The 25,128-nt window shown below is 41.7% G+C and overlaps 1 protein-coding gene and 1 long non-coding RNA gene across 2 annotated transcripts in view; one reads left to right on the top strand and one right to left on the bottom strand.

The window, feature by feature from the left end:
- The window catches only part of LOC311044829 (B-cell receptor CD22-like), a gene marked incomplete at both ends in the record, with an annotated part of 100,351 nt that extends 82,521 nt beyond the window's left edge, over positions 1-17,830 (bottom strand). The window contains 3 exons of the mRNA XM_084056645.1: positions 16,283-16,540; positions 17,340-17,597; positions 17,803-17,830. Of these exons, the coding sequence (XP_083912771.1) occupies positions 16,283-16,540; positions 17,340-17,597; positions 17,803-17,830 (544 nt within the window). The remainder of the gene's footprint in view (positions 1-16,282; positions 16,541-17,339; positions 17,598-17,802) is intronic.
- A 4,482-nt stretch (positions 17,831-22,312) lies between these two features.
- On the top strand, positions 22,313-24,126 carry LOC311045598. Its single transcript, XR_014600786.1, has 3 exons — positions 22,313-22,417; positions 22,900-23,014; positions 24,048-24,126. It is a non-coding gene; the product is annotated as an uncharacterized lncRNA (long non-coding RNA).
- The last annotated feature ends 1,002 nt before the right edge of the window (positions 24,127-25,128 follow it).

Here is a 25,128-nt window from a genome sequence, read left to right as displayed (position 1 = left end):
GTTTGTATTGTTTTATGGGTTTAATGCATAGTTTTTCGGTGGGGAAATAAGGGGAACATTTTTTTCCCCTTATTTTGATCTCTGGGAGTTGCCAACCCTAACCTTGCCATACCTTAGCTTTTGCTGAACTGACGTCACTGATCTACAAGCTCACAATGTGTCGCAGCGCAACGCTACATAAAATATTGTTATGCAGCAACGCTACATAACATTAAATTAATTGTCTTTTAGTTCTACTGCATCTCTTCTCCACTAGTCCCTCCCTAACATTTTAGTCTAGTTTTTATTTGTTGACGAAATTGTTAATATATTTAGTCTTAGTTTTAGTCATCTAGTTTAGTTTTTATTTAGTTTTCGTCAGTGAAAAAGGTGGTCGACGAACATTGTTCATCACAGGTGGTGCAGTCGGTAGCGCTGTCGCCTCACAGCTAGAAGGTCCTGGGTTAGATTCCCGCCGGGGACGCTGTGGGGGCTGGGGGCGTGTCTTCTCCTCCGCGTCATCAACGCCCATACCCTAGGTGGGGTTGGCGAAAGGGCCTACTCTGTGTGGAGTTTGCATGTTCTCTTCGTGTCTCCTAGGGTAGTTAATACCCTCACAAAAACATGTAGTAATCCTGGTCTCTATACCGCCTCCCCCATGTAATGATAATGCCGAGGCCGCCAGGTGTGAACATAGAAAGCAAATTAATATTGTTTTTAGTTCATAACCAAATGGACCCGGAGCTCATCATAAAAGACCCCCCCCCCCCTCCTTTCAGAGGGAAAACAAACTCCAACAAGCTCACTAATAGAGAACTGCATCTTCAGATAAGAGGACCTTTATTGGCCATTGGAATGTCTTCAGAAAACACACACACACACACACACACACACACACACAGGCTCTTTGGTTTCCTCTCTACCTCTCTCTCTGTCCGGCATCTTGTAAGAGATAAGGATGGAATTTTTACGACATGCAACGAATGTCTTGCCAAGCGCACACAGTATCACACACACAGACTCACTGAGCACAAGACAATGAGCAACAAGAACTTTGAATAAATTGGCTTAGGTATTATGTTCTGTGACTTCAAAATATATAATTATTGTCCTGCATTATGACCACAACACTAATATGAACTTTGGTGATGTAAAATGTAAATGCTTCCATGCTAATTACACTTTGATGCTTACCTGCTTTCTATTTGACATAATGCCGTCATGTTTAATATCTAGAGAATTCTAATTTCATTGTGATTCCCAATATCCAGTCAAATGTGTTAATAAGAAGTCCCTAAGATAATTAGCAGAAAAGTTTAGTTTTTCATAGTAGTAAGGAAAGTTGCCTTCCACACGCCTGTCTCCAAACACGCCTCCAGTATGACCAAGAAGAAGACTCCCCCTTCTACCTATAAATGAGATGAGGACACCCCTCTCTCTCTCTCTTCCACTGCAATCTTGATGTCCTGAGGGTCGACGGAGTCCCCTCTCCCACTCTCTTCATAATCCGGGGTGACGAGCCGACACCGTCCCCCGCTGCTCTCTCTTGACCGCTTCTCGACAACCAGGGTTGACCAAGTCCCCTCTTCCTGCTCTACATGCTGGGTGGCTCCCAGTTCAACGCTCTCAAAGGACCCAGGGGCAGACGATAGCCACGTCCCCCCCCACGACGATCTCTCCGGGGTGAACATTCCCCCGTGCCTCTCTCTCTCCTACAAGGGTGGATCGGAGTCCTCCTTCCCCCCAACGAGAAGAGCCAACGGCCTACGTCCAGCTCTCCAGCCAGCAAAAGCCAGATGCCCTGCTGACCCGGAACAACCGCCCTGCTCCCTCTACTCTACACGTGGGCCCTCGGCCACACATCCTGTCTCTTCAAATCCGAGTTTGAATGGAGACTGAGGACTGCTGAACCGCTACCAGATGCCCACGACCAACTGTTCCCTCTCTACACGTGGGCCAAAAGCCACACATACTGTCTCCTCAATCCAAGTTGAGTGGAGACTGAGAAGAACTGCGTGACGCAGTGAGGTAGCCGGATGCTAGCCAAACCTGCTAGCCAACGCCTCATGGTCTCTCCCCCAGAGACAATGGAATCATCTCCTCTCCTATCCCAATGGACCAGGCGAGCATAATGCATTCACATGTGGTGTGGCAACCTGAGTGTAGTGTAAGGGTAGATTAGCTATTTTTAGTCATTGATCTTTCTCTTTTCTTTTATGACTTTAATCCCTCTTTCTCCTTTAGTAGATCAAAATGTGGCCATTTCCTGATTTGACCTGATTGAACTGTAGATCTGTGATTTTGTATTTTGTTGAGATTTTAACCAGTTTCATCATCTTTTGAGTTATTGATCTATTGTTCTTTTCCCCATTTCATTGGTTGTTTTAATATCTACATAGGATTTATCTTAATAAACACTTTATTTTGGTATAAACGGAAGTCCTTTTCCAATCGATTTCAACGCAGTATATTTCCAATCATTTTCTAACCAGAACCCATGCATCATTACTGTGTCCAAGATTCTTGCGTAGCCCTTTTCATGGTTGTGCTGAGGTGCGAATTAATCCCTTAATTTGCGCGATTCCTTAATTTTTGGGGAAAATCAATATTTTGATTTTTCAGAAAATATTTTTAATATTTTCATAATTATCGTTAATATTTCCCATAATTATTACGCCATGTCCGCTACTAAAACAACCAATGAAATGGGGAAAAGAACAATAGATCAATAACTCAAAAGATGATGAAACTGGTTAAAATCTCAACAAAATACAAAATCACAGATCTACAGTTCAATCAGGTCAAATCAGGAAATGGCCACATTTTGATCTACTAAAGGAGAAAGAGGGATTAAAGTCATAAAAGAAAAGAGAAAGATCAATGACTAAAAATAGCTAATCTACCCTTACACTACACTCAGGTTGCCACACCACATGTGAATGCATTATGCTCGCCTGGTCCATTGGGATAGGAGAGGAGATGATTCCATTGTCTCTGGGGGAGAGACCATGAGGCGTTGGCTAGCAGGTTTGGCTAGCATCCGGCTACCTCACTGCGTCACGCAGTTCTTCTCAGTCTCCACTCAACTTGGATTGAGGAGACAGTATGTGTGGCTTTTGGCCCACGTGTAGAGAGGGAACAGTTGGTCGTGGGCATCTGGTAGCGGTTCAGCAGTCCTCAGTCTCCATTCAAACTCGGATTTGAAGAGACAGGATGTGTGGCCGAGGGCCCACGTGTAGAGTAGAGGGAGCAGGGCGGTTGTTCCGGGTCAGCAGGGCATCTGGCTTTTGCTGGCTGGAGAGCTGGACGTAGGCCGTTGGCTCTTCTCGTTGGGGGGAAGGAGGACTCCGATCCACCCTTGTAGGAGAGAGAGAGGCACGGGGGAATGTTCACCCCGGAGAGATCGTCGTGGGGGGGGACGTGGCTATCGTCTGCCCCTGGGTCCTTTGAGAGCGTTGAACTGGGAGCCACCCAGCATGTAGAGCAGGAAGAGGGGACTTGGTCAACCCTGGTTGTCGAGAAGCGGTCAAGAGAGAGCAGCGGGGGACGGTGTCGGCTCGTCACCCCGGATTATGAAGAGAGTGGGAGAGGGGACTCCGTCGACCCTCAGGACATCAAGATTGCAGTGGAAGAGAGAGAGAGAGGGGTGTCCTCATCTCATTTATAGGTAGAAGGGGGAGTCTTCTTCTTGGTCATACTGGAGGCGTGTTTGGAGACAGGCGTGTGGAAGGCAACTTTCCTTACTACTATGAAAAACTAAACTTTTCTGCTAATTATCTTAGGGACTTCTTATTAACACATTTGACTGGATATTGGGAATCACAATGAAATTAGAATTCTCTAGATATTAAACATGACGGCATTATGTCAAATAGAAAGCAGGTAAGCATCAAAGTGTAATTAGCATGGAAGCATTTACATTTTACATCACCAAAGTTCATATTAGTGTTGTGGTCATAATGCAGGACAATAATTATATATTTTGAAGTCACAGAACATAATACCTAAGCCAATTTATTCAAAGTTCTTGTTGCTCATTGTCTTGTGCTCAGTGAGTCTGTGTGTGTGATACTGTGTGCGCTTGGCAAGACATTCGTTGCATGTCGTAAAAATTCCATCCTTATCTCTTACAAGATGCCGGACAGAGAGAGAGGTAGAGAGGAAACCAAAGAGCCTGTGTGTGTGTGTGTGTGTGTGTGTGTGTGTGTTTTCTGAAGACATTCCAATGGCCAATAAAGGTCCTCTTATCTGAAGATGCAGTTCTCTATTAGTGAGCTTGTTGGAGTTTGTTTTCCCTCTGAAAGGAGGGGGGGGGGGTCTTTTATGATGAGCTCCGGGTCCATTTGGTTATGAACTAAAAACAATATTAATTTGCTTTCTATGTTCACACCTGGCGGCCTCGGCATTATCATTACAGACCTCCCCTTGTTATCAATGTCAGACGAAACGGAACGTTGACGTCACGACCTTTGATAACACAAAAGAAAATGTGAGAGGACAATAATATAGAAAGCATAGCATTTGCATTCACATGTCAATGGCAACTCTTTCATTAAGCTGATCTAGTGACACTGGATCTGATTGCTTGAAAGAAATTTACCTTTTAGGCATTGGCAGTCACTACTGTCTGTTTCCTATTTTCTGAGAGGGCTTTCGGATAATCACAAAAACACCTAAGAAAACATTATAAATCAGAGAAAAAAAAGAAAAGAAAACTCCTAATACGTATATATTGGGGTATAATTTTGAGGAGTAATGTGGTAGCACTTTTTGTGACTTTTAGATGTGAGAGCTCGTAGTTGCATGAGCACTCTTACTAATCTCTGCTTTTGTGTACCAGAATTCAATTTGAGCAGTGAGCTCAAATTGCTGACATGAAAGGTGTCGCTTCATAATACAAAATATTCCATCCGTTTTTCTTTTCTACCACGGCTTGCTGGAATATATATATATACACGGGGTGACCTTTTTGGCTTGGTTACACAAGAGCAGATCGGAAGTCCAACATGAGTGCTAATTCTCTGAAAGAGTTTGGTTGGTTGTCCACTAGGGTAAATCCTGATTTACTTGGATGATAAGGAAATGGATTAGTCCTAGCCTGGATAATAAGTACTTACTTCCTGTTTAAGACAACCAATTCTTTGTAAGAGGTACAGGTTAAAGTTTGTATGGTTTTTAACTAAGGTTAAGAAGTTGCTGTAGATTTGAGAACCTATGTAACAAGGGTCTTGCTCCTCCCCTTAGTCATATCCTGTGTGCAGAGACAACAATTTCTATATAGCTGAATTGACTGAACAACACTACACCCATGACAGCCGGGGCGCCTGATGGAGGGGAAGGGAACTGGTTGGAATAACGTGTTCCTTTCACATGCTACGTCCTACCAGGGAACCTCCCCCCTGTCAGGTGACAAGAAGGTCAGTTGGCTCTCATGCATTGAAGGAGGCATGAGCTCGGCCCTGGCCTCCCTAGGCTGGTGGGGGGAGTGTAGCGCCCAGGATCACTTAGCAAATTGGCACCGGGGGAAAAAAAGGTTACAAAATCGAGGGACAAAAATTATAAAAAATAAATTAACACTGGTCGTAATGTAGGATCAGTTCAGGATTGGACCGGAGCTGATGAGTTGGGGACTATGACTATGAACACAAAGTGAGTGCAAACATTCCAGCCTCTTTTGTCTAATGGAATCGTGGTTGGATTGTGACTGTATTACATGTCAGTCTCAGCTGACATGTACTTCTCATTGATTAGGACAGACAGACAGACAGACAGACAGACAGACAGACAGACAGACAGACAGGAGTAATGGGCTGAAGAGGAGAGGGGGGGCATAGCAGTCTACATGAACAAAGACTGGTCTTCAGGATATGGAGTAATAAATGGATATGGACTACAGTGTAACTCATCCTGTGAGTAAAACATCCTGTGAGTTGTTGTGTGTTGTCGTGGTGATGGTTTATTGCTCACCCAGCGGTAGTGTTGAAGGCCCTGTGTGTGCCTTCAACACCGTCCAGCCAAACCTGCTTGTGGAGAAGCTTGCAGTGATGCAGGAGGACCATGACATGCTGCATGGATCACAGAATATACTGCAGGGCTGTTGGTGGGATGTGTTAGTTGGACAAATGAGTAAAGGACCTGCTCTGGCCTCCAGGGAGTGTGTGCAGTTTCACGTCGATCGGGCCAACGGTGTCAAAGATTAGGTGTTCACAGACGGATGGACGGACACATGGACACACAGACACACGGACAGGGGCAAAAGCATAGTCTCGGCCTGAGGCCTGGCGGAGACAATGATATGTCCACAATGTAGTACCGTGAAGTTAATTGGATTACATCTTAATAAGCCTGTAGGGGCCTGTATGTATGTGTCCAATGTCCTTGTGCTTTATCACCCTCTACTGGAGGAGAGGAGAGGATGAGAACCTGGCCAACATGCTGAATGACACTCAAAGTCATTATGGCTTCAGGACATATTTGTCTTTTCTCTCATTGCATATTATTACCATAAAATATTAATTTAATGCAGCTTACATGCAGTGAGCAGCAGTGAGGATCCAACAGGATGCAATGAGGACGCCTCCACATGCATGTGTGAACGGTTTCGATGAGCCAGTGGTTCTGCGCTGTAGAGACACCTGCCATGGATGATGTCCAGGAAGAGACGGCCTGCCTCCAACGATCCTGGTCGTAACACCGGGATCAGGTCTGCCACACTGAGAGAACAGGGCTGGACAAGATGATAATAATAATAATAAACTTTATTTGTATAGCACCTTTCATGACATGAAATGCAGCGCAAGTGCTTTACAGAGCAAGAATACAGTTACAGTTACAACCAATTTAACAATAAAGCAAACACAAATAAAATAAAATAAAATAAAAGCAAAAGCATAAAACATTAGAATAGGCAATACAGCCAGGACTTAAAAATCAACCAAAGAATCAGCTAAAAGCAAGAGTGAAGAAATAGGTCTTGAGCTGTGCTTTAAAGCTATCGACAGAGGCTGCCTGTCTTAGGTTTAATGGGAGTTTATTCCACACTGTTGGTCCGTAAAAGCAGAATGCTGCTTCACCGTATTTTTTATACCACCAGGAGGCCACAATAACGTACCTGACCTTTCGGAGACCTGTGCTCCGAGGAGCACTTTTTCTACTTTGACAATGGATATACTATTGATCTTACAACGATCGTCTGTCACGACCGTCATGGATGAACTTCAACCTGGTGTTTGCACTTTCTCCATTTACGGTCCTACATCTACATAAACGTTCAGATTTCAAATTAAAGTACTTACCTCATGGCCACGGACGTTATAATTATGTACGGTTCCTCAACAGTATCCGTTTAGTCCGTGTTGTTCAATAAAAAGCATTTTAATCCGATCGACGGCCATTTCCTCATACAGTTACAATGTATCAGAGTGCAATACACCTCCAAACCGCTAGGGTCGCTTAGTTGAAATCGTGGAGAAAATTCAAAGAAAGAGGCCACTGATCGAATGCTTTTCATTGAACAATACGGAAGACACAGGTTCTGATGGCCATGGGGTAAGCACTTTATATTTGAAACCTGAACGTTTAAGTAGATGTACGGGTTGTAATGGAGAAAGTGCAAAAAAACAGGTTGAAGTTCAGCCATGACGCTGGTGACGGATGATGCGATCGTGTTTCCACAGTATGTGATGTGTTGCTTTTTTTCTGTATAGTTATTGTTTTGACAAGGTGTCACCTGAACTACTACAGTACTAGGCTAATGTTAACTTTGCTAGTTATAGTGTTATGTGCACACTACAGTAGGTCTATGTACATTATGTGAAGGCTATGTGCGCAGTAGGCCTACCTTTTTTATTTGACAACTTCAGTTACTTGTTACTTTGTAGATTTCGATTATTATTACAAAACTTACATTAGCCACTTCACCCCTATATACATTTAGTCCATTCGAAAATAGACGATCTACAAGCTCACAGATCTTGTAGATCTGCTATTTTCAAAAGATGTCATACATTTGACAACTTGTGAAATGGGACATTCTGCATAATGAGTAGCCTACTTTCTAGTTTTAGTACTTTAATTACATTTAGATAGCAATATTTTTGTACTTTTACTCAAGTACATTTTTAATTCCGGACTTTTATTTGTAACAGATTATTTCTAGATGTTCTACATTGCAGTATTGATACTTTTACTAAAGTAAAAAATGTGAATTATTTTTCCACTGACTTTATGTCCATGTCCAACCACATGCAAGGTTAGTGCCAGGGACCATCATATAACATTTGTGGTCTAAAAATGTTTGCAAAAACATTCCACGTTTTTCACATTTTGTAATTTTTTGGGGAAAAAAAGCAGATCTACACGCCCACAACGTGTCACAAACCTTCACATTGGATAATGAATTTTATCCAATTAATTCTTGTTCATTTTATCTTTAACTTATCTCTTCAACAACAGCGGGTCCCTAAGTTATGTTAACAGTCCACAATTGTCCCAGTCGCCAAAATTAGGACCCAAAAGTCATTAAATGACCTCAGGCCTGTTGCTTTGACTTCATTAGTAATGAAATGTTTGGAAAAGCTAGTCAAAGACAACATCCTAAAGCAGGTGGAGAAATCTCTAGATCCCCTGCAGTTACAGGTCTGGAAGAGGTGTAGATGATGCCACTATCACCCTACTGCATTTCCTGTGCCGCCACCTCGAGGGAAAAAAACACATGCCAGACTGTTGTTTGTCGATTTTTCCTCTGCCTTTTACACGATCCAGCCACATCTTCTAGCCCAGAAGCTACTCAGTTATTTTAAACTGGATCTTAATCTTGTTGGCTGGATCATAGACTTCTTAACTGTTAGGTCCCAGTGCGTGAGGATAAATGAGGTCCTGTCTTCTCTGTTGCTCTCCTCCACTGGTTCTCCCCAAGGCTGTTGTCTCTCCTCACTACTGTATATTCTGTATACCAACGACTGTTGTAGCAATCACCCTAACAGGTATATTGTCAAATTTGCTGATGACTCTGTGATTGTTAGCCTTCTTGAAGATAGATAGATAGATAGATAGATAGATAGATAGATAGATAGATAGATAGATAGATAGATAGATAGATAGATAGATAGATAGATAGATAGAAATTTCGTTCCACTGGCAATATAATCTAAAAACCTACTCCTAGTTAAAAGAATGCTAAAACTACAATACTAAAAACTAAAATATAGCTGCAAGCAGCGATAATACGGGGCCAGTGAATAGAGAGAGAGAGAGAGACATGGAAACGGAATAGATTGAAGAGAGAGAGAGTGACATGGAAACAATAGATTGATGAGAGAGAGAGATGGAAACATAATGGTTTGATTGGACATCTCAACCTACTGCCATTAACAGGATTCGAACTCTCAACCTTCAGACTAATAGGCTGCAACACTACCTATAGTGCTATAGCTTTGTCCAGGCTGATATTGTCTGTTGAAGATCATAAACTCTTGCCTTCTTTCATGAACCAAGCCCCTGTTTCACTAACACCAAGATCACTCGTTCACAAACCATTTACCAATGAAGAAATTGTACATCTCCTCAGAACCAAAACTAGTGAAAGTAGCCGATCTACAAGCTCACAAACCATGAAAAGTTGTGAGATTGTAGATCAGCTATTTTCAGAATGAAGTATGTCATACGTTGAAAAAACGTACTCTCAAATAAGCATTTCAGGTTATCTTTACCATTTGCACATGTATTCATTGATACAGTCATGTTGTTTGCAATTCAACTTAAATTAAGTCTGCATCAAGTGAGGCTTGAACTGGTGACCTTGAGATTGTGAGGCATTCATTTAAGGGAGACGCCATTGGCCCAACAGACAAGTAACTGTGAAAAAGGAGATCACACAGATGATACAGTTTCACGCAAATAGCTGAAAATCCTGGGTTTAAGTGTTTTTCAAACTGCTCAAAATTGCGGAAAATCTAAGGGCGGAGCTTAATGGTCAAACTGATACGTGTGTTCCTCATGAGTCAAGGCACATGTGTAAGCAAGTTTCACGACGTTCGGCCAAACGAGGCATGACTTATGCCTGTTTAAAGTCTGCCTTTTCAAAAAATTGCTATAGCGCCCCCTTTTGGCCAATTGGAGTAAGATTGGTTTCAGTGATATTTGGAATGACCCTGTACATTTCTGCAAAGTTTCAAAGAAATGTGAGTCTGCATGTATGTTTTAGGCACAGATGAATAATTTTCATAAAACTGTAATAGTTAAAATCTATCTCCTCCTGGGATTTTTGAGCAATCTGCACGAAACGTTTAACACTTGAACTTTGGACCTCTGCCTACAAAAATTTCCAACGGATTTTCCATAAGTGAAAAAATGCAGAAGTTAGGAGCCAATGACTGTTTTTCATATAATTCAAAATGGTGGGCGATCTAAAGGTCAGAGGTCAAAAGTCAGACCACGAAAGTTGTCGGGCATGAAGAGACGCATGTGTGTATCGAAGTTTCATGGTTGTAGGTCAAACAGGGCATGAGTTGTACCTGTTCAAAGTTGGCACTTTCAATTGAGTGCTATAGCGCCACCCTTTGACGAATGAGTGTGAGAATTATTTCTTGGTAGTTTTTCATGAGCATCTACCATATGGCCGAGTTTCGTAAAAAGCGTATGCACGGTTAAGCCAGAACTGGCAAAAACAAGTATTTTTCAAACTGCTCAAAATTGCGGAAAATCTAAGGGCGGAGCTTAATGGTCAAATCGATATGTGTGTTCCTCATGAGTCAAGGCACATGTGTAAGCAAGTTTCACGACTTTCGGCCAAACGAGGCATGACTTATGCCTGTTTAAAGTCTGCCTTTTCAAAAAATTGCTATAGCGCCCCCTTTTGGCCAATTGGAGTAAGATTGGTTTCAGTGATATTTGGAATGACCCTGTACATTTCTGCAAAGTTTCAAAGAAATGTGAGTCTGCATGTATGTTTTAGGCACAGATGAATAATTTTCATAAAACTGTAATAGTTAAAATCTATCTCCTCCTGGGATTTTTGAGCAATCTGCACGAAACGTTTAGCACTTGAACTTTGGACCACTGCCTACAAAAAATTCCAACGGATTTTCCATAAGTGAAAAAATGCAGAAGTTAGGAGCCAATGACTGTTTTTCATATAATTCAAAATGGTGGGAGATCTAAAGGTCAGAGGTCAAAAGTCAGAGTGTGAAAGTTGTTCAGCATGAGGAGACGCATATGTGTATCCAAGTTTCATGGCTGTAGGTCTAACAGGGCATGAGTTGTACCTGTTCAAAGTTGGCATTTTCAATTGAGTGCTATAGCGCCACCTTTGGACGAAAGATTGTGAGAATTATTTTTTGATCGTTTTTCATGACCATCTACCATATGGCCGAGTTTCGTAAAAAGCGACAGCACGGTTCAGCCAGAACTGCGAAAAGTGGCAGAAGTGACAGAATACTGCCAATAACAATACGGTTCCAGAGCAGAGCTCTGGCCCCGTAAATACTAAAAAGAGACACCCCTAATAAAAACAGTCAGTTCATAAGGAGACAGAAATATTGCATATAAAGCATGGGCCAGTTGTCAATGACTTCATATCGTGGTGTGACAAGTCATTCTTCCAGTTAAATGTGACCAAAACAAAAGACATGATCATCAGCTTTAGAAGGACTCCTCTCAGTCCTGCTGCTACAATCATTAAGGTCACAGAAATTGAAGTTGTAGAGAGCTATAAATACTTGGGTGTCGTTCTTGACAACAAACTCTCTTTTGACTCTCATGTTGCCTCTACATCTAAAAAAGTCCAGCAGCTTCTTTTTTTTCTGAGGAAAATGCGTTCTTTTAATATCTCATCTGTGATGATGACTCTTTTCTATAGAAGTTTTATTGAATCTGTTCTCATGTTTTGTATGGTTGCCTGGTACGGTAATCTGATCCTGGCAAACCTCCCCTTCTCCCTCCTGGAGGTATCGGATCATCCACTTCGGTCTGAGTTTGAACAGTTGCCCTCAGGTCGTCGGGTGAGGGTGCCCACTACAGGGACTAATCGGTTCAAACTATCCTTTGTCCCGGCTGCTATTCAACTGCTAAACAGCAGATAGCACTTTATTATTGCCTCTCTGCACATAATACCCACTAATGCACTTTTGCTGACTTTGCTACTTTGAATGTCATGAATTCTCTGTCTGTAGTGCCCTGTTCTTAGCTCTTAGTCTTGTATTGAATGTTGTTGTTATGTGATCTGGCTGCAAATCAATTTCCCGCAAGGGACAATAAAGCTAACCTTGAACCTTGAACCTTCTAATGCCGGAGGAGACTGCTTTTTCAATTACTTTTTATTATTATTATTTATTGTTTTTTATTATTATTACCCATATTTTTATTATAAAAAAATAAAATAAAAGTTATTGAAAAAACACGGTCTCCTCACACATTAGAAGGCCAATAGGCCAAACTAAGGTTCTGGTGACTGTTAAACATAAACCAATGTTTATTTATTTATTGTCAATAAATGAATAAATACATCAATCAATCAAAAGGACAGATAGATGGATAGATTTGTCCCGAGTAGGTGTTGGCTAGCATGTACTTAATCATCACAGACAGACAGACAGACAGACACACAGACAGACAGACAGACAGACAGACAGACAGATAGAGAAGTTTGATTGATGTTGAAGTCATTGTTTGTTACCTGAACAGATCACCTCCAGTCTGTCCCCAGTACTACCAGACTGCATTGTTACACACTCCCTCAGTGAAGATTCAGACCCAACACAGGAAGATGTAATCCGCCATACATGTTGATGTTTAGATGAGATACGATGTTTAGTACCATGACTCCAATCTCTTGAAACAGCAGAGCCACAGTCCAACTGTTTACACACTACAGTTGATGACTCCATGTTCCAGTCTGACATAGAATCAGCCGCTGGTCTCCACTCTTCCTGATGTTTCACCTGAAGTATACCAGAACATTTACTGGTTCCTCCCACCAACCTGACATCATCAGACTCTGTACAGAGACAATAGAATAAACAGTACAAAGGTAATATTACTTTGATTAGAAGAAAAACCTTTTAGATTACAATGATGTTTAGTTGTTTGTTCAAGTTTGTTTACCTGCTGTGTGGAGTTTGATTTGAACCTGGAGAGCTGAAGAGAAAACATATCAAATGAATGAATTTGAGTGTAAACAGCAAATGGAACCTGTCTATCTGTACAGCAGAAAACAAACACGGTTACCATGGTGATTTGGTGACATTCACCAACAAGGGAGCAGAGACTGTAAACAATATGGACTAAGAGCCGTGGCGTCAGCCATTGATTTCTACAGACACGTTCTGAAGCCTCTAGTTCAGTGAGTGAAACCACACCCAGTGTGAAGGGGAGCGAGGGGTGGGTCTTCACTCAGTAGAACCAATCACAAGCCCCGAAAGCATACCCTGCTTTATCATCAATAGAAAATATTAAGGGAAAAACGCACAAAGAAGACTTGACACTAGTGACTGAAAACATAACGTCTTTATGATAAGGTTTACTAAGGTAATAAAACCAAGTGTAAAGTCACATCAAGTCACCATTGACTTAAATGGAATGAAATGTATTAAACAAGCCCCTCCCACAAACTTTAGATTGGCAATCATAGCCAATCGGAATGGAATATGAAAAATACTGAAGGAAAAACAACGGGATCGGTATGTTTTTAGCTGAATAACTTTATATTCAGCAGCCACAAAATAATAATTGACAAAGCAAATGGTAAATAAAATAATACACTTCTGGATTTCCCTAACAAACAAAATAAGTAAAAAAACAATCAATAATGTAAGTAAGTAAGTACATTTTATTTGTAGAGCGCCTTTCACAGACATCAGTCACAAAGTGCTTCACAACAATAAAAGCAGAACATACTGTATCAGTAAAAATAAAAAGACAAAATAAAACAATCAGCATTTTACCAGTCAGCCGGTAAAAATCAAGAAATCAATACAGGATTATGTTACAGCACAAACTCACAAAGATTGGTAATCATAAAAGGCTATGTAAAGGCCTGTTTGAATAGGTGAGTCTTTAAAAGTTTTTTAAAAAGGTCCACAGAGGCCACAGATTTTAGGTGGAAGGGTAGATCATTCCATAGCCTGGGTGCAAAACTAGCAAAGGCTCGATCACCTTTAGTTTTTAGTTTTGTGGGAGGAACAACCAGCAAGGGCTTGAGATGAGGATCTCAGAGACCTTCTTGGCACATAGGGTTGGAGCAGGTCACATACATATGGAGGTGCCTGGCCATGGAGGATTCTAAAATTAACTGGGAGCCAGTGCAAAGAGGCCAGGACGGGTGTGATATGACAGGATCTCCTGGACCTGTTCAGTAACCTGGCAGCAGCATTCTGGACTGGACCAGTTGCAGGCAGTCTAATGATGATTTTTGGAGACAGGTAAAAAGAGAATTACAGTTATCTAAACGTGATGATATGAATGCATGGATGATCATTTCTAACTCCGGGTATGAAACAACTGATCTTAGTTGGAGGCATCTTTTTGGGGGTAGATAATGTCTTAAATGGTCGGTGAGATAGCAAAACAGGGATGACAGAGGGGGCCATAATGTGTGGTGGGGGGGAATGGCGGTGTGGAGGGGGGTATTGATTATTGGTGATTGGTGTCATGTAGTGTCAGTAAGCTGGCGGGTGATGAAATAGCTTGGGGATCTTCCAAACGGAGTCAAACTTATCAATGTAGCCGTAACCAAAGGCAACACAGAAATTGCGATCCAGTTGTCAGTGCTGAATAGGCGACTGAATAGTTCAGAGCTGTTGTGGAGGGTTGGTATTAAACCTGAGAAAATGCACTTTTTTTCAGGTTTTCGATTAAGTTGGCTAATGTCTCATAGTCCTTGCGCAAGTTGGCTGATTTGGATACCATTTAATTTTATGTCATTGACTCCCACGTGCACAATTACAGTATGGACAGCCTGATGAAGCTGGAGAATACCTGGGATGTGTGTGTCCAAGTCCTTGATTTTTGCACCAGAGTATGAGTATGTGATGCAATCTGGAATGGCTACATGTCTTACTATAGAGTCACCCACTAGGATGTATTTTGGGAGCGGAATAAGCAGGGGTTTGGCGGTGGGAATAGTTTCACTGACCGGGGTGGGAGGAGGGGGATCACTGGTTACTGTGTCGGCCGGAGAGGTGACGTCATGATTTGGAACAGCTGTGTCCATTTGTCGCTGGGCGACGGAGATGGGGCACGCTCGGTCAGGATGGTTACAGGAGAAGACGGCGGTGAACATAGTCGGCTGCGTTTACGTTCTTTTTTCGGGGTAGGCGAGGTAGAAATACGTTTCCTAGTGGAGTTGGGGTTGGAGCGGAGCTGTTGCTCTTGTGAATGGGTGTCCATAGCAACCCCGGACGCTACTGTTAGCGTGTCGCTAACTAGTGGTAGCTTCCTGCTTTGGTTAACCCTAGCAACCCCGGACGCTCCTGTTAGCATGCTGCTAACAAGCGGTAGCTTCCCGCTAGCAACTTGCTCTGCGCTGGTAAGCGGAGAGAAAACGTTGAAAAGTGGGAGAGGTGAAAACAGAGGGATAGAAAATATTTTCCCCTTCTTCACAACCGTTGCCCAGGAGGGAGAGTTGGCCGAAGATGCATCATGGATGTTTCTGCTCGCTCTGCGGGGTTTGGCCATCTCCAGTTCATTCAGTCTGGAGAGGACCGACGACTTTCTTCGGAGGACATCGGCCAGGAGGTCCTCGATGGTGTGAAGCTGGGACCTCAGGTCGGAGAGCTCGGAGTCCCCTGGGGTGAGTGGAGTCGGCGTCATTACACACGGGCACCGTTACGGTGCCCACTGCGGTGATCTGGTGTAGAAATGATTTGATCTGGAGGTGTTGTGGAGGGTATTCTATTGCACAGAACAATACTTACACACAAGGGCTCCAAACAGAGCCCAGTGCGAAGATCCAGCGTAGATCAAGACAAGTCTGTAGTCGTATCAGCAGCAGTCAGGAAACAGCAGCTAAAGGCTTGTGATCGTGGCATTCGATGACGGTGATTGAAGAGTAGATTAAAATAGATGGATGGATTATCCAAAATCTGAAGTTGTTGTATAAAATGTAGGCGTTAAAAACTAGATAAAATGCCATTTAAGACGGAGCCTCTCAACATGGTCGACACGTCTGGTCGCGTCGAAAGCTTCTGAGTACTGACACAATGTGTTCACAAATCCCTCCCAACAAAAACTAAACACACTTCAACAAATGATGATGTCTGTAAAAAAAATGAGGAAAGAAGTAAACTAAAACGTTGAGTCCACTTACACTGAACATCTAGATGGTATGGTGATGATCTCTGTGATCCATGTGTGTTTGTCACCTGACAGACGTACTGTCCAGAGTCTGCAGGAGACACATTGTCCTTCACCAGCTGAGGACCAGTGGATATAGATCTGATATCTCTGTACCAGGTGTAGGTGTCTACTGGTGGGTTGGCATCACTGCTGCAGGTCAGAGTCACTTTGCTGCCCTCAACAACTTCTCCTGGTGGATCCAGTGATACTGAGGGTTTGTCTGGAGGGTCTATGGGGGAATAAATATGTTTACTGTAACCTAAAATAACTGCAGTATTTCCTGAGTGTTTATAAGGGATAGAAGACAGTATTGCTCACTAGGAATGAACAATAAACATTAATTTTGAATAATGTGGTGTCTAACATTACACCAGCTTTGGTCAACATAATAACATACTGGACACTACTCATGAATGAATAACTATTCTCTCAACACATTTATTTATCATCTTTCCCTCTTTCTACGTGTCAGTGCAATACAAACTATGATACTATGGACAATATGTGAACTGTACACACACACACACACACACACACACACACACACACACACACACACACACACACACACACACACACACACACACACACACACACGGTAATCTTAATGAAAGGAAATACTCACAGTGAACATCAACAGTGACTTCAGGTGAACTGACTGTAGTGATGTTGTTCTTTGCCTGACAGTAATATGTTCCACTGTCACTGGGTTGGATGTTAGAGATGGTCTCTATCTTCTTCTCTGCCACCATAGTTATGTCTCTGAAAATGATGTAACTCTGGATTGGTGGATTTGATCCACTGCTGCTGCAGGTGAAAGTGACTGAATTACCTTTGACAACATCTCCTGGTGGACTTACTGCCAAAAGGACATTCTTAGGACCATCTGTTGGAGAAACATTTATGTCAATTTAAAAGCCCTCTTTATGACACAAAAACTAAACACTTGAACAAATAATGCTGTTGTGTTGCTGTCTGTGAAACATAAAGAAGAGAAAAACATAACCTAAAAAGTTTAGTTCACTTACACTGAACATCTAGATAGTATGGTGATGATCTCTGTGATCCATGTTTGTTTGTCACCTGACAGACGTACTGTCCAGAGTCTGCAGGAGACACATTGTCCTTCACCAGCTGAGGACCAGTGGAGATATATCTGATGTCTCTGTACCAGGTGTGGATGTCTACTGGTGGGTTGGCATCACTGCTGCAGGTCAGAGTCACTTTGCTGCCCTCAACAACTTCTCCTGGTGGATCCACTGATACTGAGGGTTTTTCTGGAGGGCCTATGGAGGAATAAAGATGTTTACTGTAACCTAAAATAACTGCAGTATTTCCTGAGTGTTTATAAGGGATAGAAGACAGTATTGCTCACTAGGGATGAACAATAAACATTAATGATTTGAATAATGTGGTGTCTAACATTACACCAGCTTTGGTCAACATAATAAAATACTGTTCTGGGTGAAATTTCAAGCCAATCAGACAAACCGGAGGTAGCTTGGTTGTGTGGGTTCATGTCCCATTGGTGTAATTATAATTAACACTGTAGGACTCACTCTCCAGTAAGGCCTGCCACTAACTCCACATCCGGGGACCCGCTCCCCAGAGTTTCTTTTATCTCCCACCAAAGAATAAATTTACCGTCCATATTATAATTAACGTCACATGCGTGTTTGCACTGCATACATGCACCCAACTGATTGGGCTCATTACACCTCGTCCTTGTTATGTTAGAGCTGCGCTTCTTTACACTTTATCACAGATGCAAGCAACCTGTTCCTGTTTTTATAGATAACTAAATTATATGATCTACTATAGTCTATATCATGCAGAGATGTCGCTTGCCAAAAATGAAATGAATGAAGTGGGCAAGAGTGAACTGCTGCGTGACGAATACCAAAACGCTCGCCCCAAAACACAGTCGCCCCAGGGAAATTCGCCTGTATTCCTAAACATATCAGTAAACTATGCCTAACCCTAACCTTATTCCTAATCTTAACCTCAGTAAAACTATACCTAATCCTAAACCTTTTTCTACCCTTATCCTCAGTAAAACAAATACAAGAATACAAGAACCGCTGGTCCGCCTGAAAAATGGGGCCGCGGGTGTTTTGGGGCGAGTCCTAATAACCCTGCGGGCTGTGGTTTCCCTGCGCAACACCGTCGCACAGTATAAACAGATTAATATATATTTTGGGCTTTACATCGATTCTCATTCAACCTTGATGCAAAAGTAGGTTTTGTTTTGTTTTGTTAACGTTAATTATATATGTCATGATATATGTGGCCTTGCGCGAGGTTGATTACTTGCCTTTATAGTTGCTTTCACCAACTTTCACCACTTTATCCATTGCAGAGAGACAGTAACTGTGCTTGCATAATATCCACGACCCACACGTGTTCGGGTCCCTTTATCGACGATTGGGTCCGGTTTGGTTCAGATTCTATCACCTCGGAAAATCCCGGTTCTGTTTATCAACACCCGAGCGATCCACCCTACTCAGCGCTGATCAGGAGGAGACACACCTGTATGGAGTTACATTTGTGTCTTTATTAACCAAACAAAAGAAAAATATTTGAGAGAGAAAAAATATAAACAGAGCAAAGAATAGTTTTGAATGAAAACAAAATAAAACAGCAAGCAAAGAATTATAATTAGTAAGCAAAGGAAATTATATAAAAAGAACAAAAACTTTTTTTTCATTAAAACAAATTAAAAACGCAATCAAAAAAAGTATTTGCAAGCAAAAAAAATATAAGACTTGAAAGAAAAGAAAAAATAATTGAGAACAAAACTTTTAAAATTCAAGAGTAAAAAAAAAAGGAAAACTGTTTAAACTACATAAAACAAAATACTTAGTAAAATGTTTGGGTAATAAAATGTGTTGTGCTAAATAACATGTTTTTAATGTTTTTTTTCCTTGTTTGCCAATGAAAGTTTTTTTTTTCTGATTGCAAAACGTCTTCCCTCTCAAAACCTAAGTCTTTGGTCTCGATTCTTTTTTCCTCTCTCTCGGATTTTTTTGTGTGAGGGGTTGAAGTTCAGAAGGCGTGTCCTACGCTGAAAAGATGTAAGACACCTCTCCATTGGTCACTCGGAGTCTGAGTGACAGCTTGACAACTTCCTTAACCTGCCCCGGCCAACAACAACATTTTACTCCTGTCCAGTACATTTCTCCAGCTGTGGCAGATTTTTGTGGTGCGACACTTTGGCAGATAGTCAGTGCGTAAGTATTTTAACTTCCCTCCTTTTAACCTTTTCACATATTAGGCCTATGGCGACTTTATTTAATTGAATTATATAAGATAGTAATCTAAAATACATAATTGTGCTGCTAGTAGCCGTCACTCCGTGACTCGCGCGTCCAACGGCTATTGCCAGCCTGCAGCATGTCGTTGCATGTGGATTATGTAGCTACTCCAGTTACCAGGTCAATCATCCATAACGTTAGTTCATGCTCTTATTGTGATGTGCTGCAATTATTTTAGCGTTGTTTGATGCAACTATTATCATTGAGTAAATGAAAAGTGCAGCTCAGTGTGCTAGTGTTGTGTATTTTCGATCCCAAGAGCGGGCATTTAATACCAGTTTCCTAGAAAAGGCAGCTTATAAAGGAAGAAGTCCAGGGTCCAGGTTTCAGGTCAAGCATCTTTTATTTCAGCCTGACTGGCCGTCTGCCAAGGTGGTCCGATCAGGCAGCGCGCCAGTCACATACAAAGCACAACATCTTATACTCAGTTTGAATCTTGCACCAAGAGGTGGGGCCAGGTGGTTCAAGCCCACCCCCACACATCATGTATTCTGACAGGGAAATTGTCGGGCCGAGTCCCCGCCTACATCCTGGTATCACACATTTAGCAGTTATTACAGTGTAACAATCTTGTCTTATTTATATTTATCAAACTTTACGTTTACACAAAGGCTGGTATAGTAATTCTTGTCCAACATCTCTTCAGCTTTAAAATGATTCCATGCACTTTATACTTCATAGTTACAAACAGCAGTTAGACATACATCAATAAAGCAACATGTACTCCAGACTGAATCCTTTCTTCAAATGACATTTCTCTTGGTTAACAGCACAAGTCATAGTTATCGAGCTTTATTCATTTCAACTATGCACTTAAAAGACTTATTCTTGTATGAATGCACATGGTCTTACTCAGTTTGACAGAGTTAGAATTAAACCTTAAAAGTCTTCTGTAGACATTCTGTTCTACTCATCCACTATACGTTCACTGTCTTGTGGCCAGCCGCCTCGTCACAAGGGAACAATGGAATTCTGATTAACTTAACTAAAAACAAAAGAAGGCCCCTCTCACTGAGGGTGTCAACACCTGGACTCCAACAATTTACCCCTCTTCACGGTAAGAGAGTGAGCTTCAAAGGTATGAACACAATAGAACAAAAGCCCATCTTCTGTAGGCAAATACAAGCTTCTTTTGTCAATCAATTTTGAGGTGTTTTCTCTGTACCTTCTCAAATTCTACATATCCTGTAGAGGAACAAATGTTAGGAGACGCTAGAATGCAGAGTTGATCTCCGCCTGCCAAGTTGTCACCTCTGTAATGTTTTCACCTAAAACAACTGCCAGATTATACTGTGACCCAATATTAAATCAATTGTCCTATATATGAAATAGCATTGTTCATGTTTGAAAGTTTACTTCACTAGGCTCTCAACTACGACGCATCCAAACAGGTACATTCTGACGTTTGCGTAACTGTTTATATATTGACATAATTGTTGTTCTGGGAACCCAAATGAGTATGAAACTTAAGCCAGGGGTCTTCAACGCTTTTCAGGCCAAGGACCCCCTAACTCAGAGAGAGATGAAGCAGGGCCCCAATACATAGTGTATAAAATTAAGATTAAACTTGTTCATATATTTCAGAGATAGCTTCATAGACTTGTTTGACAGACACTGTCATGTTGGATTCATGTTAATGTGTATTTTCAGACATTTAACCACTTCAGCCCTCAAATACTTAGTATTTGAGGGCTGAACTACTTAGTAAAGACCTTTCACTCTGTACTTGGTCTGCTCTTTTTTCCCTCTACACCAAACATATTTCAAAAAAATAGCAGATCTACAAGCTTGTAGTGCGAGGCGCTGTGAGCTTGTAAATCTGCTATTTTTGGCTAAAGTTCTTTTCAGTAGTAGGGAGGGATGCTAGGTTACGGTGACGGACCCCCTGTTGAAGACCCCTGACTTAAGCATTCTATTTTGTCTCACCACACCGACGTGCTACTGTACACGGTACAGTAAAAGGGGAAACCACACCAATGTCCTAATTGACCGAAATGATAGTACCCAAGAAAAGTGTTTCTTAATCAAAATCAAAGCAGCCTAATCAAAAATATGAAAACAACACGGTACACATTCAGGCTCCTACAGCCTGTAGCCATGTATTATGGCCTCAATGACAATAACTTCTCCTTGTCTCCCTGGCAGAATGCGGAACCAACCATGAAGGCCACAGGCCCAGGTAAGGATAATTTGTTCACATTCACATACATTTGGTCACCATGTGGTCATTGTGGGACAACAGAGACAAAATATTAAGTTGTTTTCCAGTGTTGTCCTGCGTTTGTGTGACTTGAACAATAAGAACAAATCAGTGTTAAATCCAATCGATAACTGCAGAGTGGCGACAGTCTCTTTGAATGAGTGCATCTGCCAATTGTAAAAAAGTAGCATTGTTCTTCATAAATAGCCAATATTATTTAATAAAGACGGAATGCACTTGCCCATCGGGCAACCTGAAGGCAAACTCCATTTGCCTGAACGTTTTATTAACTTGCCACGGGCAGTCGGGCAACCGTTAGTGTCAACCCCTGCTTGTGTTTGCCTTACTTACTGTGAATCACTCTTAAGAGTGTCTGCTAAATGCCTAAATTGTAATTGTACATTTTAAAATGGCTGTCATAAAATTTGATGTCTGTTATTCTTTTCCTTTTGTAAGGGCTCTTGTCCTACACATGCGCACTAAACACATACCAATGCTGCAACAGCTTCATGAAGGCCTTGAGGTTTACGACCTCATCAAGAGATAGCCAATGGAGTGTTGCAGTATGTTTGTTGTTGGGGAAGATGACATGGTATGTTCAAGTGGATATTTTTTGTCTCTGCAGGCCGAAAGGCGTGTGTGTGTGCGTGCATGCATGTGTGGTTCCGTCTGTGGACAGCTAATCTCTGGCACCGTTGGCTGGATCGCAGCCAACTGTGCACGCACTCCCTGGATGGCAGAGCCGAACCTCTGCCCCAAATTTTTCACATGGGCCACAGTGTTTATATTACTCCTCCAAATTTTGTGCAAACATCATGCAAATCGTTACACATTATCTCTATAGTCAAGTGATCAAGACGGCTCCATCCGATTTTTCATATTCCATTCTTATTGGCGCATTCCCAACATTGCTGGCCCACAATAACCTACCTTACCTGGTGGAGACCTGTGCTCCGAGGAGCACTTTTTCTAGTCTTGTATTATTTTGAATGCCTTAACATTTCCTCAAGTGCCAAGTGGTATTTTCATTGTTGGATCAAACTGTTGGGCTGTAATACTCTTTTGTTTTCTTAGGTGGACGTGCATTACATTGTGTCACACCTGGTCCCAGAAATGTCTCCACAAGGCTCGGCAAATCATGTGGAGGAGTCGAAGATCTTGGATAACTTCCAATATCTTTTACTTGAGGGTAGGTAAAACCTTCCATAAGACATTTTGATATTGGCTTAGGTCCTAAGCTAAGTCCAAGAAGTTTGGGAACCACTGGTGTAGGATCTCCTATACCTTAGGAGATCCTACACCAGTGGTTCCCAAACTTCTTGGGCTCAGGTCACCCGTGTAAATAAACTTTTCATCCACGGCACCCCTGAATTACATTGTTACTTTACAGCACCTTACATTTATGTCACATTATGGTATGTATTATTTAAATCCTCCCCCCTAAAGTACAGTTTGTCACAAGGAAAACTGAGAGAATATCTGTTTCCATTATAGGACACATTGCAAATAACATTATACTTGACGTTTAACCACTTGAACCCTAGCATTCCTATTCTGAGGGGAACATTCACCAAAAATAGCAGATCTACAAGCTCACAACGCGTTGTGAGCTTGTAGATTGCTAATTTTGGTGAAGAGATTACGCACCAAGTACGGTGCACCTCAACTCCGTTTTATTAAGTGTAGAGGTTCTAAGTGTTAAACTGAAGTGATATTGATACATTCCAAACATTATCAAAGTATTTTGCGGCACCCCTGGACTTGGACCTGGGCGTCACGGCACCCACTTTGAGAAACCCTGTCCTACACTCCTACAGCATATAATATGCCCAGATTTTAACCAATTTTAGAATCAGAATAATCTTTGTCACAATGATCTTTATTGCCACATCAAAGGTTTACAGGTGTAAAACAATGGGTGAAATGTGTTTTTGTGCAAGCTCCGTAGTTTTTTGTTTGTTTTCATAAAGGAAAAAGAAGTGGAGCCACTAACTAACCGGGTACAGGGCAAGCAATGTTCTCAAGTGATCGTAGTGTATCTTGTCAGTAGCACAACACAATTTCATTATCTGGATATCGGACTGTCAGACAAATAATACAGTTTCCGATCATAATCATATTTGGTCCGTTGTGTATTTTATTGGTGATTCTTGTGAATGAGTTGTTTAAGCTTTGAAACTTGTTACTTCAGATGTTGATTCTGATCTCTTGTCCTTTCTAAGATGTACAACCAGAAGATGCGGCTGAAGAAGAGAGACCCTCTGTGCCCATGGTGATGCAATGGCTGACTGGGCAGGGACACAGGCATTTACTGGTGTCGGAGAGAAAGAAAATCAAAATACAGATGTGCCACTTCAAAACTTCACATGTCCTGCCATCGCCAAGACAGTACATTTTCAGGGGATTCCCAGGGCAATAAGAGGGACAAAGAAGGGCATTTAAAATGCTGAATTATTTTGATGATCACTGCTTTTATGATGCTAATTGATTTGAGCAACTGGTCAAATCACCTTTCGCCTCATAATGAGTCTGACACCTTATTCAACACACATTCTTTTGTTCTCATGTATATGGATGTCTGTTGAAGGGAAAAACGGGGGGGTGTAGTGACAACTTCTTTTACAACAGTAACGTGTGAAGTTTTGAAGTGGCACATCTGTAGTTGACCACAACTGTCTAGTCCACAGGCCACACTGTTTGTTATCCAATTGTTAGTGCTTGTAACACTTCCAACAGCCCACCTTGAAGATTACGAGTCTTTTAAGACCAACTTGCTTTCTGACATTAATGGTGCAAGCTTTGACAGAGTGTAACTTGTAAATAACTGTACATTGTCACTTTTTTACTCCAGTCCATTGTCAATTTTTACTTGTGTTAAGGATACAAACTTAAAAGTGAACTTGGACGATTATGAACCTAAATTGCACTGTCCTGATGTGAGGACATCATATACTATGACATTTGGATGACATCACAACAGGAGGGGGTACATTGTTTAAAAATGTCAGCTGTGGTGTAGAAATGAAATGCAAAGAACACCCTCTTCATTTTTATAGTGTTCCAGGTCCAATTGTGTCTGCTTACAGATGTGCCACTTCGAAACTTCACACGTTACTGTTCTTTCCCTGAAAGTCCCCTGAAAATGCATTTTTTCCTCCCTTTTCTGCCCTTAAAATGCACTGTTTTGCCCCTGAAAAGAAGTTGTCACTACACACCCCCGTTTTTCCCTTCAACAGACATCCATATACATGAGAACAAAATAATGTGTGTTTAAGAAGGTGTCAGACTCATTATGAGGCGAAA

This window comes from Gymnoscopelus microlampas (assembly GCF_963454915.1).
Source record: "Gymnoscopelus microlampas genome assembly, chromosome: 5".
Taxonomy (NCBI): domain Eukaryota; kingdom Metazoa; phylum Chordata; class Actinopteri; order Myctophiformes; family Myctophidae; genus Gymnoscopelus; species Gymnoscopelus microlampas.
The sequence above is the reverse complement of the archived record's forward strand: the minus strand, read 5'-3'. Positions and strand labels throughout refer to the sequence as shown.